The 21390-nt window shown below is 47.9% G+C and overlaps 1 protein-coding gene across 1 annotated transcript in view; it reads left to right on the top strand.

Moving 5' to 3' along the window:
• LOC144946921 (SLIT and NTRK-like protein 2) overlaps positions 1-20394 on the top strand; it is a 92294-nt gene extending 71900 nt beyond the window's left edge. Inside the window, exons 5-6 of the mRNA XM_078875988.1 lie at positions 16039-16175; positions 20340-20394. Coding sequence (XP_078732114.1) covers positions 16039-16175; positions 20340-20394 — 192 coding nt within the window. The remainder of the gene's footprint in view (positions 1-16038; positions 16176-20339) is intronic.
• The last annotated feature ends 996 nt before the right edge of the window (positions 20395-21390 follow it).

Genomic DNA, 21390 nt, shown 5'->3' on the forward strand with positions numbered 1-21390 from the left:
CTGTGGATCCTACAGATTTCAACTCTTACAGTTTCTACATATTTCCACCATAAAACTTCCATAGAATACCACCACGACATAATCTACAACATACCAAAACAATTCTATAGAATGCACCAGAGGTGTGGACTCGAGTCATGTGACTTGGACTCGAGTCAGACTCGAGTCATAAATTTGATGACTTGCGACTCGACTTGGACTTGCATAACAATGACTTTGTCCCACCTATGAGATGTGGACTCGAGTCATGTGACTTGGACTCGAGTCAGACTCGAGTCATGAATTTGATGACTTGCGACTCGACTTGGACTTGCATAACAATGACTTTGTCCCACCTCTGGAATGCACAAACCCTGACATTCCAATAAGCCTGGGTCGTTCAAATCTGTGCTGCAACTTGTAATTCAGTCCTACAAAGTAACACCCTTACCAGATCTTGGTTCAAATCAACCCCTGCCACCCGAACACGGATTTCAATTCCCGAACTGTCTGGGTCAATGCTACCTAGCGGCCTGAGTTGTAATTATAACTCTTGCTCTGACATTAACCATAGCTTTAGCAATCGCTCATACCTTAACCGTAGGCATTAACCCCCAGCTCTAACGATAACACAAGCAATCTGACTATATTCTTGATAGGTTAGCAATTCTGTCCAGAGTCCATTTGTGATTGGAAATTCTGACGATTTGTCAAATTACAGTGGTGTTAATTGATAGAGGATTAAACGTGTTAAAGGGCACCACGGTGGTGATATGTTTACTACCTCGCCTGGTATACAGGAGGTCGCGGGTTCGATCCCTACCGTGATGTCTGTATACTGTAGTTGGAGTTTGCGTGTCTCTCTCCCCATGGTCCCGTGGGTTATTCTCTGGGTGCTCCGGTGTTTCCCTCTACATGTGTTAAAAGTATTTGGCTGCTCATAATTTTCACGTGATAATCCACTTCATTGAGCTATTATTGATGGGCAGGTTGCTTTTGAAAAAGAAGAGCTATATTACTCATTGGGCCTTACCTGGAATAAAAATAGTTTATAAAAAATAGTTTAGTTTATGTGAATCAAGTGCTTTCAGTTAGCTATGGAATTGTTTTTTTCCAACCTTTTAGCCAACTTTCTTAATATCTATGGAACATTGTTGCCAGTATCAACATGATGAAACAATATGTGGAGGTTCTTCCCTTTTTAGCAATAAAACAGGAAGTGTAAAGATGTGCAAACACCAAAAGAGATACCTTTTGCAAGGCATCAAGTCTGCATTAACCACACGTACTTGTGGAAAAACATGCAAACATGCTCTGGTAATATAGCTCAACCCGAGCGCTAAATGCTCTGATACTTGCATTGTCTTTGTATTGTTCGCCTTTTGCCGTTCGAGGGTCTAACACTGGTGCAGAGACGTGGCCATGAACAAGGCTGTCAGGTGTAGGCCAATCAGTTGCCAAGACAATACATACATTATCAGAACATGTTTGCATGTGTTGCCACAAGTACATGTGGTTAATGCAGACTTGATGCCTCTCAAAGGGTGTATCTTTTTGCACGTGGCATATGCCGTAGCGAGAGTATCCGTCTCATGTTCCTCAAACGAGACATTTAATTCTCAAGAGTTGAAATTCTGCCAAATGAGGCCAGAAATCAAATGTAGCACGGCGGTCTCATTGTGCAGTTCGAAATAACCGAGTAAAGACCATCAACTCACTAGAACAGAAAATCAGGTTCAATCACAGCCTGGTCTATGTGAGTTAATGGGTCTCTGTGTGAGTCTGTGGATCTCAGTGTAAGTGTAAGGATCTCTGTGTATGTCTATGGATCTCTGTATAAGTCTATATATATGTGTGAGTCTATAGATATCTGTGTAAGTCTATGGATCTCTATGTAAGTCTATGAATCTCTGTGTACGTCTCTGGATCTATGTGTAAGCCTATGTGTCTCTATGTAAGTCTATGGATATCTGTGTAAGTTTATGTGTCTCTCCGTAAGTCTGTGGATCTCTGTGTAAGTCACTGGAATCTCTGTGTGAGTCATTGGTAACCGGGCTGAGGCCATCAACTCGCCACATTAGAGAACCTGGTTTAATCACGGTCAGTCGCTTATGCCAGACTCAGCATCCACTCGGCGGACAACAACCATTATGAATCCACCCCCGCCGCGTCTCCGGGCCACTTGCACGCATGGTTTCTTAATTTAGCAGCGTCCTAATTAGACTGTCACGCCGTGATTCATGTGTGGGCACTGACGGGCAGTGTAGGTGAGTGCTCCACGCGCCGCTGGGTTTGTTGTTTCCGAAGGCGTCTGAATCATAAGAGCGACCCAGCTGCCGCTCACGGCCAACATCCTCTAGGTTTACAGACCTTAAATGAGTATCTCGGTGCGATGTGTAAACATTAGCACGGGAGGAGACAAAGACGGCCGGGCATTGTTTTTTTTCAGGCCACACACCACCCCATTGGATCGACAATAACGCCGGTGCTCGCTCACAGCACTTGCCTCAACAGTTCCTTAAATGCTATAACGGAGGGATATTTGCCTTTGCCTCGCTGGCAGGATGTCACGGAACATACCCAGGTGCCATGGGTTGATTAACTGAGATTAACTGGCAGATGCAACACCTGTGCTCCCGACTGTGCCAAATCGCTGTGTTTTAAACGTCTCGTTGTTGTGAGCATCGCTCCTCCACCGGCCGTTGTTGCTGGAGAGCGACTGCCTCCACCTGCCTGGTAGCGTCCTTCATAATAAACCTCCTCCAATCATCGACAAGTCCATTCTTTCTATACCACGCCAGTCAATCTCCTCTATAACCCGTGCCGTATACCCGTTTAGCCGCCTATATCCGACCAAAGGGAAGCTAAATGAGATGGCTTGGCATGCGGGATACATGATCCAGCCAACGCAGCCGGCCGGAGGTGGTCTCCGATGGGACTGTGTCCAGATCTCTCAAGGATGTGAGCTCCTCCACACTGTAATCCAGTCTGGTTAAACCCATGGTGGATCATAGGCAGGCGAACCTGAATGTTTCAAGCCAGCAAAGATGTTACTTTAAAAGGGCTCCACGTTTTACGCATGGAAAGGGAAGCGAGGACATAACTATGGCCAATAAGATTGAAAGGCAAGGTAGCTTTCAAACTGCATAACGCAGGTGATTAAAAGATCATGCCGCTCGACTGATTTTGAGCCCTTTTCTGCCCAAGCACACTGCCCAGGTACAGAAACGTCTCCCCTCTCTCCACTACTGCCCCATCACCCATTCGGAGTTTGGGGAGGAAACCATTTGATGTCGTAAAATACCCAGGCAGGTGCTTTATTTTTGTGGGGCTGATGGTAAGGCCCCATCTCTAACTAGTATGCTCCAAGTTCGGTAGTAAGGCGTCTTAATCCTTCTCAGAGTGGACAGTAGACACATTCTTTGGGTATTTCGGTAAAGCCATGTAGATAGAATAAATAATAAAAAAAACATATCACGACGTTTCGATTGCAATACAAGCAATCGTCATCAGGTGAAAAATAGCGAGAGAGCTGCTGAGGCAGGATGTTATAAAGGTTTGAGATGGGTGTAGCCCAAGGGTCATAAGCGAAGTGGGCGGGGCTAGTGAATACATTTTCATGTAAATGTAAGATCGGAGAGTTGAGCTACCTCCACGACGACCAAGCTGCGGAGGAGGCCATTGTATTGTGTATAAGCGAAGTGGGCGGGTGCTAGTGATGAAATTTGGATGTAAATGTAAGATCGGAGTGCTGAGCTACCTCCACGACGATGAAGCTGCGGGGGTGGCCATTGCATTGTGAGAGATAGCATGTAAGATCATAGAGCCACCGCCACATCAAGGAAAACGAGCAACGGTGGCTGTGTTAGTGAGACATTTAACCTGTTAATGTAAACACATTTAACCTGTTAATGTAACACCAGAGAGTTGAAAATAACTACTAAACATCACAGCGAATTATGACTTAACCTGGTTAATAACGTCCTTCCAATGATTGCTCAGTTTTTCTATCTACGTGGCATTACCGAAAGACCCAAAGAATATGAATTCCTGCAGTAGCCACATTACCAGCTTATTCGCATAAATAATATGGTTGACCAACAGGGAGCCATCCCCTAACAGCATCCGGGCATCGATCAGCCTCCCATTCTATATGTACCATATGCAAATTTCACCAGGAAATCCACGGAAAGCGTCTCCAGCTAGGTGTCCAAAGAAGAAATGCTATAGTGTTAGGGCCAGAGGACATATCTGTCGTGCCCCAAGGTGAACAGGGAATGGCTCAGACTGGTTATTGGTAATCTTACTACATACACATACAGTCATATATAAACGACAACGATTCCAGATACAGCTTTAACATAATGTTGGGGCAAGTGCTGTGAGCCAGCACCTATGAAGGCCAGTACGGTGCATGAGTGGGTAGGTGGTCATCACCACGCCTGACCGCCTTTGACTCTCTAGTGGCGGTGTTTACACACCGCACCAGGTACTCATTTGAGGCTGAGTCTACCTAGGAGAGGCCCATATAACCCGCTACTCCCACTCACTTGAGCCTCATCTCAGCCTTAGAACTGCTCTTTAGGACCGATTTTTGGGTTTAGTTTGTTGTCCTTCATCGCACCTCCGATTAGCAAAATAAGTTCTACAGTTACATACTCACTCCCTACTTACCTCTACTCACTCAAGTCAACCTCACCGCGTTCATCCTTACACTAAACCAGGGGTCCTCAAACTTTTTAAACAGGGGGCCAGTTCACTGTCCCTCAGACCGTTGGAGGGCCGGGCTATAGTTAAAAAAAAATATTAACAAATTCCTATGCACACTGCATATATCTTATTTTGAAGTGAAGAAACAAAACGGGAACAAATACAATATTTAAAATGACGAACAAGTAAAGTTAAATCAACAAACTTGCCAGTATTTCAATGGGAACTATGGGCCTGCTTTTGGCTAATGAGATGGTCAATGTCCGGTTCCATATTTGTCACTGCTAGTCGTAACAAGTGATGCAAGTGTGCATGCGTTAGTCTAGATCTGGTTGGAGATTTCAAATGTTTCATTCTGGAAAAAGTCTGTTCACAGACATAAGTGCTGCCAAAGATGGTTGCCATTTTGAGTGCATGGTTCCTGAGATGAGGCTATGTCTCAGAGGGGAGAGATGCATAGAAATTATGAAGGCTGCTTGACTTGAATGCGTCTTTCAGAGAGTCACAATTCTGCAGTTCAGCCAGTTCCATTTGGTAAATTGTATCCACATTTTCAATGTCAATAGAAAATGGGTTACGGAAAAGCTGTATGTCCTGTTCATGTAGATGAAGCTCTTTAAATCTAAATTGGAACTCCTTTTGCAATTTTTCCAGTGAATCCACACATGTTTTGTTTGGGAATGCAACCAATGGTTTTTCCGCTAACAGATTTTGAGTTGTGGGGAGATGACAGAAGTTTTCCTCCTTCACTTGTTTGATGAGGAGGCCTAATTTTACTTCAAATGCTTTGACATGTGATTGCATATCACAGATGAGCTTCCCCTTTCCTTGAAGTTGCACATTGAAACTGTTGAGTAGCTCTGTTACATCTGTCAGAAAGGCAAGGTGCCATTTCCATTCTGCATCATTGAGCTCTGGTACTTCTTTGTTTTTTGAAAGCAGAAAAGCTGTAATCTGTGGAAGTAAGTCATAGAAACGTTTCAAAACTCTCCCTCGACTCAGCCAACGGACTTCTGTGTGGTAGAGAACATCTTCATAGTCAACATTTAGCTCAGACAGAAATTCCTGAAATTGTCTGTGGTTTAGTGCATGAGCTCTAATGAAGTTAACACAAGATACCACAATTTTCATAACAGAGTCCCACTTCAGTGATTTACTACACAGCGCTTGTTGGTGGATGAGGCAGTGTATGGCTATTGGATGAGAATGGTTATGTTTGTCCATCTCTTGGTTAATGCGAGCAATTACTCCTTTCTTAGACCCCACCATGCTAGGAGCACCATCAGTTGTCACACTGGCTAGTTTAGCCCAGTTCAGCTCCAAACCATTCACAGTTTGGCAAACCTTTTCATAGATATCCTCTCCTGTAGTTGTTCCTTTGATGCTTTGCAGTGCAGCAAGCTCTTCTGTGACTTCGAAATAGTCATTCGTCCCACGAATAAAAATTAGAAGTTGTGCAGAATCACGAACATCATTGCTTTCGTCGAGTGCCAAGGAAAAATAGGAACGTTTTTTTGTGGAGTTTTGCAAATGCTGATGCAAATTGTCTCCCATTTCTTCAATCCTCCGTGTAATTGTAGGTCCTGAAAGACTCACTGTACTAAATAAATCGGCCTTCTCTGGACACATCTCTTTGGCAACAGAAAGAAGGCATTCTTTAACAAATTCTCCCTCCCCGAATGGTCTGCCAGTGCACGCTATTAGCTTGGCAACTTGAAAACTTGCTCGCAGTGATGAAATATTTAGCTGCTTCTGCTTCACAAAAGTATTTTGCTGAGTTGTTAATGTATTTTTCAGTTTGAATATTTTATCTTTTCTCACTTATCCGACCAAACAATTATAATTATCTTTATGTTGAGTTTCATAGTGTCGACGTAAATTGTATTCTTTGAACACAGACACTATATTCTGGCATATCAGACACACAGCTCTTTCCTTGTACTGCATGAAAAAGAAAATCATAAGTCCACTGTTCTTTGAATATCCTACACTCCGAGTCAATTTTTCTCTTTCTTGACATCATTGTTTCCTAGGGAGTCAAAATTGCTATTAGTAAAATACCAATATATATATACAGCGCTACAAAAACAATATACCAGCAATAACTTTGCCCACACAGAGACATACAGACTGCACTGCCCATCAATGCAGTCTGATTGGGGGAACTCCGCTTTTACCCCAGGCTCACACTGGTGCGGGTGCCATTAAAAATTAATTACACCTGCAGTTTTGTTCACAGATCGCAGTGCGATCTGCGAACTCGCATAGGAATCTGATCGCATGGGGGAGAAGACCCATGCGATCCGATTCCACTGCAGGAAAAAAGAAGGCACATGTGCCTTTTTTCTTCCGAATCTAATGCAAGTTCAGCCATACAAGCATATGGCTGAACTCGCACTGCTCAGAGATCGCAACAATATGAACCGGGGATTACACAACATATAACCTCATACAAATGAATAGCAATCAGAATATAAATGCACTTACTGTCATTTAAATTGGGTTTCCTACTCCTCGGCTGTCTGTCACTGACCGGCACGGAAAAACAGCAGGCAGCCCCTCCAGAGATCAGAGATCACTCTGTTATTACCCCTCTATCATTTACTCAGCGGTGCGTGTGCTGGGGATCTACATCCCCAGCACACAGGATTATCACTGGGAGTGGAGCCGAGGGGCAAGTGAGGGAGCTGAGGGAGGGAGAGCCAGTCAAGTGCAGCCAGGGGAGGGCTGGCAGCCTTAGGCCTGGGGGGCAAGTCCAGTCAATTGGCCCATTGAACCATTCACCAGCGCAGCCCAATGAGTGCCCACCGCCGCAGCTCAATCAGTGCCCACCGCCGCAGCTCAATCAGTGCTCACCAGCGCAGCCAAATCAGTGCTCGCCACCGCAGCCCAATCAGTGCCCACCACCGCAGCCCAATGAGTGCTCACCACCGCAGCCCAATTAGTGCTCACCAGCGCAGCCCAATGAGTGCTCACCAGCGCAGCCCAATTAGTGCTCACCAGCGCAGCCCAATTAGTGCTCACAAGCGCAGCCCAATTAGTGACCATGGGCCGGATAAATGTCCTCGGCGGGCCGCATGTGGCCCGCGGGCCGTAGTTTGAGGACCCCTGCACTAAACGAACGCTTCACAATCATAGACGACACCAATCATTACAAAAATGTACAATGTTAATAAATACATAGGTGTGTTTGATAAAAAAAATAAGTAGTAGTAACTTAATTTGTGTTTCGATGACTTAACTTCTTCAAAAATCTGGCCATGTCTCGCACCCCCAGAAAGGGAATCTCGCACCCCCAGGGGGTGCAGCGTGCACCTCAGGGGGTGCAGCGTGCACCCCAGGTGAAGAGCAACTGCACTGCACTTTACACCGCACATTACACTCCACGTACACCACACACCCCATAATTGCCATCCACTACCGTATACAGTGCTGTACGTCACACCACACTTTACCCATCCACACTCGACTGTGCATTACTGTAGTGTATAGTAATCCAGATTATTTATAACAAAGATCCCCCGTATAGTCTCTAACAAACTGTTGGGGCAAGCGCTGTTGACGAGCGTCTGTGAATGCCTGTATGGCACATGAGAGTGTGAGTGGCCAGCACCACGCCCAACGTGAAAATGTTTACACAGCGCATCACATAGTTATTTTCGAGGCCGAGTCGACCTAGGGGAGGGCCAGGTACTGGTTTGCATCATCGACATCGGTGTTGGACGTGAGCGGCAATCGAACTCGGGTCGCCGGGTTCGTAGTGCAGTGCGCTAAACGCTGCACTGCATCTCCCCTAAATAAGCATGCACGCGAATACACAAACAGCAGGTACATTTGCTCAACAAGCAGTGGTACGCACGCTCACAATACGAGGGTCTACTCACAGACACCAAGGACGCTCATAAAAACGGTTGTCTTCCTCAAACACGAGGGAGACAAAGGCGGCCGGGCATGGTGCTGACCACACCCGTCTCGTCCTGCGGCGTTGCACGGCCCGAAATGGGTGCTCGCTGATAGCACTTGGCCCAACGCTCTGTTCAAGGCTATGCGGAGGATTATTGCTTTTATTATGGTATGCGTGTGTTTATGTACTGTGACCCGAGTTCGATTCCCGCTCAAGCCAATACCAGTGACCATTATCTGAACTCTTTCTGTTGCCTCCCCTAAGTCGACTCAGCCTCAAATGAGTACCTGATGCAGTTTGTAAACATCGCCACTAGAGATATAAAGAGGGCCGGGCGTGGTGATGGCCACCCACCTCCTCATGTACCGTTCCGGCCTTCATAGTTGCTCACGAACAGCACTTGCCCCAACAGTCTGTTAAGACTATACAGGGGATCTGTGTCTTTGTGTGTGTATTGGTAATCAACACGAGTGAATCAGTCGTAAGGGATGGCTGAAGCTCTAATGGAAACTCTCACCCACGTGGATTTATCATGATGATTGTTTACAACAACAAAATCCTCAACACATCCGTCAACAACACCGCACCCTTATCAAGGCACACAATAGGCGACGCGTCGGGCAATGACCCTTCTTCATGAGCAGTCGCGAGGGCCATTGCTTGAAATCGTCGCCTACCCTGGGTGTCTCTTCCTTTTAACGCCACAGTTATTGACGTTTGCGTCGAGCTTCCCGTTGTGTTGATTGTGTGAGTGCAGCACTGCCAAAGCAGCAGCAGCAATGTCACGAGACATAACGTGCTTAATGATTGTCCTCGAGTTCTGCAACCGTGAATCAATACGTGCGTTAAGTTGTTTTGTTGTTGACAGACAGAACAGAAAAGGTTGCATTGTGGACGCTCACCAACAACATTTGGCCCTCCAGGATCTCCGTGTAAATGATAACCCGACAACTTTTAGCCAACAGCTTGCGATCAAAAGAACCATTTTTCTCGGGGCGGCCGTGGAGATTAGAAATATGGAGATAAATTGGCAGGCGATGTCTCCTTCACATATCCGTCTTCCGCACATTAAATTAAAGGAATCTGCACGCACCCTATCAGCCCCTGTAGGAGTGCGTGATGATCAGTCCTGATTCCATCATCAGGGATTCAACGCAAAAGCAAACTCTGAAATCGATCGATGGTGCAGCGGTTAGCTAACTCTTGTTATTTACATTCTGCACAATAACGCGCATCGTTATGTTGAGTTGTGTATTATTATACAATCCAGCGTCGAACTGGGACCACATCGCATAAGGGAAAAGGAAGTCCACTCGAGGCGATCTTCGCACCTCCAATTAGCACGGTTGGCTACGTACGGTGCGAAAGAAGTTCAACATACATACGTACATCTTCGGGTGATGACTTTAATGCATGGATGTTGAACTTCTTTCGCACCGTACTTAACCAACCGTGATAATTGGAGGTGCGGGGGTAGGACAACAAAAGTTCCTCGCACTCTAAACAACTTGACAACTTGCTCGTGCGTAGAAAGCCTTCTCGTCAGGAGCTCCTCCATCACCCATCATACGCGCCTTATATTGGGCGCCACCGTGGCTAGACGTTAACTACCTCGCCTGGCATGGAGGAGGTCGTGGGTTCGATCCTGATCGTGACGCCTGCTGTATATTTGGAGTTTGCGTGTTCTCTCTGTGGTTGCGTGGATTTTCCACCGGGTCCTCCGGGTTTTCCCTACATATTTAGAACAACAAGCATTTAGAGTATTTGGCTGCTATAAAGTTCCACCTGATAAGCCATTTCGTTGAGCTATCATTTGTGGCCAGGTCACTTCTGAAAAAGATCTGCTTTGCTCAGTCGGCCTTACCTGGTAAAGTATATAGTTTTAAAATAGTAGTTTACAAAAACTCTCTCCTGAAGCCTTCTAATGGTGGCCAGCGAAGCTGAAAATTGGGCATTTATCTCGTGAGCAAATTGCTGCAATCATGCGCAAGCATGGAATATAATGTTACAGTTGGGATCATTTGGGAGTTTCACGACTGGTCAGCTTCACGTTGCAGTCGGTTTAAAGAGACTAGCTGGGTGATGTGGTGGCGCATTGCGAAACGAAGATGGAACTTTACCCCAACTCTACCGTGGTTGTCGGAACGACGCCCGGAGGTTGGCCACCAAGCATGTAGATGAGACCGCAGGAACGGGATCTTGGAGCCGGGGTGACAGCTGACTCCTCGATAGCCGAGGGATCTGAAAGAAAAGCTGAAGAATATTGGCACTTCGCGCACCGTACACGGCTGTATGGGGGGGGATCTTTATGTATCTGACTGTTCGTGAATGTGTGTGTGCGTATACGTGTGGTGAGCGGTAGCGTAGCGGTTAGTACGCCGCAATACGAACCTAGCGAACCGAGTTCAATTCCCCTTCGTGTGCCGTGCCGGCCTTCGTTAGGTGCTGGCTAACAGCACTTGCCCCAACAGTCTGCTCAGGCTATATGAGGGATCTTTGTCTTTGTTTGGGGAGCCGTAATTTACCGGTTAGTGGACCACTGCGCTCCGAACCTGTCTACCCAAGTTCAATTCCCGCTCACGACTGACACCAGTGTCGCATATCTGAACCCGTCCTGGGCCTCCGCTAGGTCAACTCAGCCTAAAATGAGTACCTGGTGCGATCTGTAAATATCACCACTGGGGAGACAAACGTGTCCGGGAGTGGTACTGGCCACCCACCCCCTCGTGTGCCGTGCAAGCCTTCATAGGTGCCTGCGAACATCACTTGCCCCAAAAAGTCTGACAGGCTATACGGGGGATATTTTTTTTATTTGTCTCCTACGTTTGTGTGCGAGTCTATCAATCGCTCTGCTACGTCCTTCACGGTAACATTTATCTGGCATCAATAATAAAACACCCGGCAATAACAGCTGCGGCACTGGAGCGAGTGATTCTCTATGCCGGTCGGCAATGGACACCTCGAGCAACACACGCGGCTTGATTTGAGCATTCGGAGTTAAATGGACAACATTCGCCACCTTCACACATGTGTGTGCCTGCACATCAATACAAATTACGTTTTTTTACACATCCCATCAGCTACACGGCCTTCTTTCTGGAAGCGTATAATGTCAGCAACATTGCTTCAAACCAAGCAAAATAAACATCTGCAGCGGTTTTGACAAGCGGTGGCTCATCTTTTCCACCATCTCCCTCATCTCCAGCACCTTCTCTGACTCTCCTCTCAACTCTCTTCACGCCGTTCCTCTGTTTCTTTCAAGCACTCCACCCCGTCACTGTTAAGAGTACCCTAATCGTCTGTCCTAGGACCCTTGCTATTCTCCCTCTGTATCTCTCTTCATTTCACTTTCCCCATCACTTATTTCCCGGCGAAACTTAGATGTTATATTATTTTTATTTCTCTCTCATTTACCCCTGACCTTGCCTCGCGCATTTCAGACTGCTTGGTCACTCTCCAATCCTGGATGTCACTCCACTACCTTCCAAAACTGAAATCCTTTTCTTCCCTTCTCCCCGCTCACCTCCACCCTGTCCTACCATCTCATTTTCTACCATCTTATCATCTCCTCTGCTCGGAACCTCGGTGACATCTTCAACTCCTCTCTCTCGCTCTTCAACCACGTCTCTACCACTATCCGCACTTGCCCCTTTCACCCATTCTATGATTAGCAAAATCCGTTCCCTCGTCTCACTCTATGCTACTGAACTCGTGATTTACTCCCTCGTTTTCACTCCACTTGACTGCAACTCTCTTCATCCCATTTTTCCTACCTACGCCTTCACTCCTTTCCAACAGGTACCACATACCTCAGCATGTAAAAACAATCATATGCATTAACCTGCTTTCGTTCCTCCCTTAAAACCCATCTCTTCTCCCCGAGCCCATCGCTCCCGGGCGATTCCGGTCCCTTCTGCTGCGCGCTTTATCCTAAAGGGACAGGTAGGCACGATTCAGCTGTCCCAGTGTTGTTGACTGTCTAGAAGGTGGCAATGGGCGTGTCATGCTGGGGGGATGCTCTGGCTCTGCCTACACTGCCTCCAGGAACCAGTGACCTCTGCCAAGCTTTTCTTCTGTTTTCGGGGCCTCCGAACGATGGGGCAAAGGCCAACTTTTGCCGGTCCCTTTTGGCGGGGTGTCAGGTCCCTGCAGGTCCCTACTCAAATAGACAACGGTCGCCTTTACCAGTGCGTTGTACTGTGTGCTGTAGGGCCATGAAGCTGTGGTCTCAGAGTCATTGCGCAGGATGATTTGGGTCCTGAGAAGCCCTTCCACGATTTGCCTGAGGAGTTTCCTACTCAGCATTACTCCTATGGAAGGTTTGAGGAAGAGGTTCTTCAGGCCGACAAAGAAGACCTGGAGGATTGGTCTGAGCAGCTATCTCATTTGGGCTTTGGTGATTTTCTTAACGACATTGTACTTGAGGTGGCCCGGTTTAGGGAAACCCTATCCGGGGTGCCCCCCATAACTAAGTCAAAACGCCACAGGCACCCCACAGTTAAGATGCCTACGGGCAGTAGGGCTAAGAAGATAAAGGATAAGGCTAAAGTTAATTCTCCATCCTCATCAGGGCCATTTTATTTTCCAGATATTAAGGTATAATAATCATTAATTTGATATCGCGTCATTCATGCTAAATTGCATCTCACACAATGCTGTACAGGATAATAATCTTAATTTATGCTGGAGAAATCCTATGAGCTATGAAGCTCCTTATCACAGACGTCTAGAAAGTTACAACAACAAACAATAACAACGATAGGAGTACAAAGTATAGGGAAGTTAAGCAAATCACTAAACATACATCTGTCAATTAAATAAGTATATAAGTTCAAATTGCATAAGTAAACCAATTCTCAAGCTTGGGCAAGGCAGAAAAACAACAACACAGTCCCAGACCACACCAATACAACACACAGCTCTCAATAAAATTGCACGTTTAAATTGTAACTTTCGATACATGGGTAAGGATGAAACTTAAAAATAATATTTGCAAATAAATGCAGTTGTGTCCAGCACTAATATTCTGCTTCAGGATATTTTTTGAAAGGTGTACGGTGTTAAGGGAGGAAACACGTTTATTTTAAAACGTTGGTGTTGCAAAGACAAATGCTATGTCACCTATTCCAAGTATTGTCCTTGGGATAGTTAAAAGGCAATTAGATGGACGCCTTAGGTTTCTTGGGTTTTACAATAGGGTTAGCGAATTAGCTAAGTATAGCGAATATTTGCCAATGAGGATGTATGGATGAACAAGGCCTAATGTAGATTTATTCTTGCAACAAGTGATGAGAGATTGGATTTTAAGTAGAGGTCACAATGGTGGGTTCTGTATGGTACATCCAGTGCAAATGAAAGAGTTGAAACATAAAGTGGATTTAGTCTGTTTAATATTTCATTAGGAGCTCATCTGTAAGCAGTGTCACAGTAGTCAAGAGTGGTAAAATTACAGCTTCAACCATTTTCTTGCGAAATCGAATGGAAAATAAAGTTTCTGTATATAAAAAAAAACATTTTTTTCTTTCTAGAGAATAGAAAGGTAATAAAATAAAGAAATCCCTTTAGACAGTGATTCTGAGGCTCTTTGAAAAAATATATATCCAGGGGGAGACTCAGATTTGCGGGATAAGGGAACCTTTTCAGCTGCCTTGGAGGTGGGGTGGATTATTTTATCCTCCACATTGTGCCCGGTGACCTAAAGCATTTTCATAAGCGTATCATTTTGATCCTGGGGCTTGTAGCTCCTGACCTGTCAGTAACCTGCCAGTGACCTGTCAGTGAACTGTCAGTGGTGAAGGAGGGCAGTTCAAAGAACGACAACCACTTATGCTGAGATTCTGCTGATACCAGCATGGATGCCATCCGGCGTGAATGAGCTGAACCAATTAGACCCTACCGGAACTCTAAATCGGGAGAAACACGTTTTACTAAACTCTTAGCACAACATACTCCAAGCTATTGACACAACATACTCTCGGTTGGTGACCACCCAACTAACCACGCTACGGCGGAACTAGACACGGTTCCACTTTCCTGGTCCGGACCACAAGCTGGGTCCCAGACCGCGTGGCTGGAGGCTTCTTCAAGCTTGACGTGGATCTCCTGCCTCTCCAACAGTAATAACCCCGAGCCCCTCTCAGGGCCCCCCTCATATCGGGCCGGGCTGGGGTGGCTCCGCCTCAGGACCCGCCCACCTTCTCGATTTCTCTTGTCCTTGCCCGAAGGCTCTCCAAAGTTCTTCTAGGACCATGTGACCACCCACTGGCCGCCACCACTGGTGGCCCCCCTCCAGTATCATCCGGTCACATGTCCCCAGGTCAGCCAGAGTAGCATGCCCCCAAGGTAACCCTAGCTGTCTGACACTCCCTCGCTCTCTCAACGGGAGCTCGCACCGCACACTTTGCGTGGTGCCACCACGCTTAACCAGCGCTCACCCAAGCCCCAACTAGGGCTGGTACTACACCCCGTTTCCGGGGTGTACACAACAGTATACATGCCGCCGTGGGCTTGCAGGCCCAGTACCACGCAGTGACATTTCCAGACACTACACATCGATCGGTATGCTGTGCCCGAGGGCCAGTGTGAGCAGCTGTCCGAGGTTCCTTAATTGTGGATGCTCCCATTGTTTTCCCGCATTTTCCCCATAGGCGTGCTGCCAGCGGGAAATAAAAACCCTCTTTGGTTCTTTCTGACTCAGTGGACAGCACCGCTGACAAGGAGGCCTCGATGGTGTTCACTGTCTCCGGGGCCGCGGTGTATATGTAGGGTACGTGGAAAAAATAGCACAGAAGGCATCAGTCAGGTTTAAATCTAAGGGCAAGTTTTGAACTCCTGTGCAGGGCTTTTTGGGACCGTAATTGGCTTCCACCTTAATTTGCCGTACGTATGTTGAACTTATTTCGCACCGTACGTAGCCAACCGTGCTAATTACTTGATGCAGGCCTTGACCTGGTCAACTGGAATGCTAGGGCATCGATAACACGGCAGCCATTGCCATGATGATGAGCCAGGGGTCCCCTCATCAGTGTCACTCAATGTCTGCTTCGGACACCATTGTCTCGAACTGTTACAGTCGGTAATTTGCTGTCGGCCCCTCGGTGTGCACATCCGCAACATCAAATGCATTCTGACTTTTCAGAAGCGTCTAAAGGCCTCGCTATCTGTCTAGCTCAGGCTTTCGAGCAGCCCTGAGGTTGGCTCTGCACCTCTGAGTTGTTGACTTGTCTGAAAAATGTGGCGCGTTATAAATGCCATTATTAATATTACCACGGAGCTCTCATGAGGGAACAAATTCTTCTCTCTCTTAATCTGGGCTGAGGAGGCCCACCGGTTTAATCCTAGTGGCCAGGGCATCTGGCTGGGACCGAGAAATTCACCTCCGATTGGTTATGTGGGAGGCCTTAGATCCCAGTGAGTAGCCTTTACACCCGGTGCTTTATGGTCAGCTCGTGTGCCGCTTCAGCTTGCCTGCCACCGACTGGTTCACCTCCATGGACAATGCAAAGCTGACCCGCTACACGTCGCGCCACTGCCAACCCGGCACTTTCACCACGGACACCCCTGACATGCCCATGGGGACAGGGTCTGGCCTATCTGTTGCGTCCTTTCTCCTGATACTCAGGGTGGTCCAGAAGGTGCAGCGATGGGGGGGGGGGGAGGCAGTTCTCGTCACTCCCAACTTGGGCCAAAAGGTCCTGGTTCTCTTGGTGCTGGTGGACTGTGACCCTTGGCCTCTGCCTTTCGCGTTCAGACCTTCTGTCTCAGCGAGGCGTGTGCTGCCAGGACCCGTACACCCTGGGTCTCAGGGCATGGCTATTGAGAGGAGGCAGGCCCGCCACATAGGCCTTTACCGAGACGTGCAGGATCTTTCTCCTCTCAGATCCCCCAGGCCGTCCACTTTCAGTGTTTATGACTCTCCTCGGAACTCAATTTCCACCTCCGGTGTCATTTCCGCAAACAATCTGTAGAAGTGTAGTGAGTCCAACTGAGACGCAGACGTTATCTTGGGAGAAACACTATTTATTATACAACAGCACGCAACATAACACGATTTACACTCGGGTCTCGAATGCCCATCTAACCACGCTACGGCAGAACTAGACACGGTTCGCTATCCCGCAAGCTGGATCCCGGACCACGTGGCTAGATGCTTCTTCTCCCCGACGTGGATCTTCATAACACCAGCACACGAAGAACCTCGAGCTTCTCACGGGGCCCTTGTTATATGCCCCCGGGCTGGGGCTGGCTCCGCCCTTCACCCCGCCGACCTTCCAGGTCTCTCGAGCTCTTTCTCGAAGGTTCCCGAGAGCTTATTTGGACCACGTGACCACCCTGCGGCCCCCGTCCACCGGTGGACCCCCTCCAATTTCATCCGGTCACGTGTCAGCAGGTCAACCAGCGTATCATGCCCCAACGTAACCCTGGCTGGCTGACACTCTCTCTCGATCCCTCACCGGGAGCCCGCACCGCACACTGCTCGCAGTGCCTCTGCGCTAACCAGCGCTCACCAAAGCCCCGCTAGGGCTGGTACTAGACCCCGTAACCCGGGCTGCCCATAATGACAACACATTATCCGTTGTGGCTTCGTAAGCCCCGGCACCATACAGTGACAACCACAGTCACTGCAGAAGATTGAACACCGTCATCCCCTGGGCCAACCACTCGCGGTCTCCCTGGCGCTGTTCATCTCTGTCATGCGACTCACAGTTGGGATGAGCACAGCAGGTGGGGGGGGGGGGATTCGTAATCGCTAGTCTCGCTGGTGCCAAGCCATGATGAGCAGACGCTCACGAAACCCAGTAAATACACAATACACATCCCAGCACGTATTGAGCACACACACAGCACACTATCGGGCACTGTTTTTTGACATGCACGACACTAATGCACACTTCATATGCACGCAGCACAGTTGACCAGGCGCGCACACCTAGGCAACACTCGCGCATGCATGTTTTAATGACTTTCATGGGCGCACATGTAACTCAATATAATGCAGTACACTTAATTCTTCGCGTGCATACTTCTCACGTTGACACACAGCAGTACACCGTAAACGCACACCTTGGGCGAGGGGCCAACATTTGTTTTTGTGATCCACCCAACCCTCGCTGCCTCCGCAGTGTTGGATTACAGACCACCGTCCGTGGTAGGGATTGTTCTGTGTGTGGATGTGTGTATCTGTACAATCCTATTGTGTTGATTCATATGTATTGTCTCTAAGATAAGTTTAGAACATTTGGTATTATGTTTATGTACTGGTATATACATATATTGGTGATGGTGTTTATCTCTTTTATTATCTGAACTGTTTCTAGGCCTTCCCTAGGTCGACTCAGCCTCAAATGAGTACCTGGTGCAGTTTGTAAACATTTCCACTGCTGACCACCCACCCCCTGCTGTGCCCTTCCGGCCTTATAGGTGCTCGCTAACAGCACTTGGTACTACAGTCTGTTAAAGCTATACGGGAGATTTTTATCTTTGTGTCTTCGTGTGTGTCAGGTTTGTTATATGTGTGCACTGGGACCAGGTCTTGGGATTCAGTCAGCAAAAGCCATTTAATTCACTCCTCTGGGGCTCCCATACACAAACCGTGCTGGCTGAAGCAATTTTGCGGAACGTTATTGCTATAGCGAGATATAAACACGTCCACACATATATATAGTGAAAAGACATTTGATTGCATGTTCCATACTCGGTGTGTACGGTAACCTTTGCTAAATGTGCTCCCAAAACCAAATTTACTTGAAATCGCAAGACGTGCATTTGTAAAACGTGTTGTGCATTTGTACGTGTGTATGCTTATGTATGTGTGTCTGTGTGTACGTGTGTTGATGTGTACGGTGTACTGGTCTGTGCGTGTGTGTGTGGATCTGTGGGGAGCGGTCGCAGAGTGGTTAGCCCACCGTGCCACGAACCCAGCCAAATAAGTTAAATTCCCAATTTGACTAACATCAGCTGCGTGTGATATCTGAGCTGCTTCTAGGTCTACTCAACCATAAAAGTGTACCCGCAGTGCTGTGTTAAACAGCAGAACTGGGAATATAAAGGCTGTCAGATGTGGGGCTGCCCAAACAACCCCCTCATGTGTGAGATCTACTGTGGAGTTGATCTAAGATAAGTTTAATAGGCCGTGGGTTCCATCCCGACTCTGAAGCCTGCTGTATATTTAGAGTTTGCATGTCTCTCTCCCCAGGGTTGCGTGGATTTTTCTCCGGGTCTTCCAGTTTTTCCCTCTACATTTAGAATCGACATGCGTTAAGTGTTTGGCTGATGTAAATGTATACATGATGATACGCCACTTCGTTGAGCTATCATTTGTGGCCAGGTCGCCTCTGAAAAAGAGATGTATAGTTCAGTTGGCCTTACTTGGTAAAATAAAATAGTTTAGTTTAGTTAAATACATTTGGTATTCACCCTTTTTTGTCGGTCTTGGGTACTTTCGTACCGGCATCCCTTCCCATTTCCCATTCCTTTCTCTCATCCCACACATTACATCCTTGACACGACTACTCCACTTCCTATAGTATAGCCGCCACGGCAATAAAACAGTTCAATGCTTGTGTAGTGAGTAATTTCAGAGAAACTAATTAGGAGGCAACAACGTTTATTCTACACTTATGCAACATCGTTACACACGGGACTAATACACCTATCTTTCACTCTCGGATGTCGAAGACGGAGACGTAGCACTTGGGTTCCACTTCACCTGCAGACAGCCACCATATACGATCAAAGCTTCCCTTTTATTCTTCTGGCTCCACTCCCGGCCGCGCCTACCTCTGGCATATTCCCGAAGATTCCAGGCCACCTTACACCTGTTCCCTCTCTGGCTCCGCCCTTAATCACGCCCCCCTCGGGAACTTTACAGACTTTTCTCAGCTACTCTTCCGATGTCCCGTTCACCTTTGGTCCACATTCCTCACCCCGGCCCATCATGTGCTTAACCCGGTGCCAGGGTGACTCGTCCTCACATGCCACCCTACCGCCAGCCACCCCCACTACACTCCCCCAGTGACCGACTTTGTGACAATTACCTGCCGCGCGGGCGGAGGCTGTTATCCCCTACTCTGTTGGTAGGGCTCGTCTGGCTCTTTTCTGCTAGCACCCAGTACCATGCCCCTAGTGACCCACTGTATGGTACTGTACGGTGTGTTAGCCTCAGTGCCCATTGCTATGGCACTTGGCGCTACACGCCGTAGTGATCCATTTAACATCACTACATCACCCCCCCCCCCTTATAAATCTCAGCCGTTCCGGTTGACCCCTATCCCTTACACAGTGGGACGAACCACCGGAACACAAAACGAAAAAAAAGTCGAAGCCCCTAACTCGAAAGTCAACTGAACCAACAAAAAACGTCAGCCCCCCCTCGCGAGTCAATAATAACGACAAATGGAAGACCTCCTGCAATCAACAGCGACAAACAATTCGAACGACCTCCTCACAACGAACAGCAATAACAATAGGAAGCCCCCTCCCCTCACGAGGCAACAACAAGAACCAACAACAACACACAACAAAATTCCGTGGCACAGTAACGACCCACCCCCGGACTATGTACAATACCTGACGACCGCCGACCCGCCGCCGCCCACAAACCCAGGAAGGACCAAGTTCAACCAGCAAATGCAGCCCGCCTCGTGGCTGCGGCCTCTTGCCAGGCAGTGTTGGAATAAATAGGATGACCGGGGTGGTCATTTAAACCTCACAGTTTTGGAACGGATTCTTGTTGCTGGGCCCCCAGGCGGGACAAGGGCAGGTTTACCGCGGGCCCCGGGGACGACTTGAAGTTGGCCTAATGGGCGCAGCCCCTCCCTGACAAAAGATGGGAGAGGAGGGGAAGTGGATGTCTGCCGCTCCCTCCCTGTTGGAAGGCTTTCTGCTGGCCTTATGGGTAGCTCCACGGTCGCTAAGTGCTGGGGAAATCCGCTGAGGCACAACCTCGGTGGTCGCACGCCAGGGGCTCGTCGGGCATATCAGACACCCGGCCTCGGGCAGTGGAGATGAAACATCTTGACAAGGCGCTAAAATATGGTTTCAGTCGCGATGGGTGCATGTACCAACGTCTGCAACTGACCTGAATCCGAACGCATTGGGGCCTCTTGACCTCGATCACCTTGACCGTGCCCTCCCACGGTCTATGTAACTTAGGGGACGTGCCCAAGGGCACCTGACTGCAGTGCAGCTAAGCTCTCTCCCCGACGTTCCACGGGTTCCCTGACTCGCGGGGCTCCGCCAGTTTTTCGTTGGACACTTGCCGTTTAGCAAAATTCAGACATGACGCCTCCCGCGCCTCAGTCAAACGTTTAAGCGTGAGGTGCATACGTTCCGGCACAGCAGTCTTTTTAGTAAATGAGTCAATATTCAACTGGGCCTCCATGGGGGGGTCACACTCTCTCCTGTACGTAAAAAAGAATGGGGAGAACCCGGTAGAGGCGTGAGGGGCCATTTTATAGGCCGCGAGGATGCCCAGCATGTGTAAATCCCAGTCGGACTGTGCCTCGTTGACCTGCTAGCACAACATGGCCATGAGAGTCCTATGCAGCCGTTCCACCATCCCGTCAGTCTGGGGGTGGTAGGGCGAAGTCCGAATTTTACTAGTACCCAATAGGTTGCATACATCTTTCAACAACTTAGAAGAAAAACTATGGCCTTGGTCCGTAAATAGACATTCCAGGGCCCTCTTGTCCAAGACATATCCATTAATTAAATCGTCAATAATGAACGCAGATGATTGATCCTGCAGGGGCCAAGTAAAAGCCCACCGTGACAGGTATTCTACTCCTTGACTTAAA

Source organism: Lampetra fluviatilis, chromosome 43, assembly GCF_964198595.1.
Source record: "Lampetra fluviatilis chromosome 43, kcLamFluv1.1, whole genome shotgun sequence".
Classification (NCBI taxonomy): Eukaryota; Metazoa; Chordata; class Hyperoartia; order Petromyzontiformes; family Petromyzontidae; genus Lampetra; species Lampetra fluviatilis.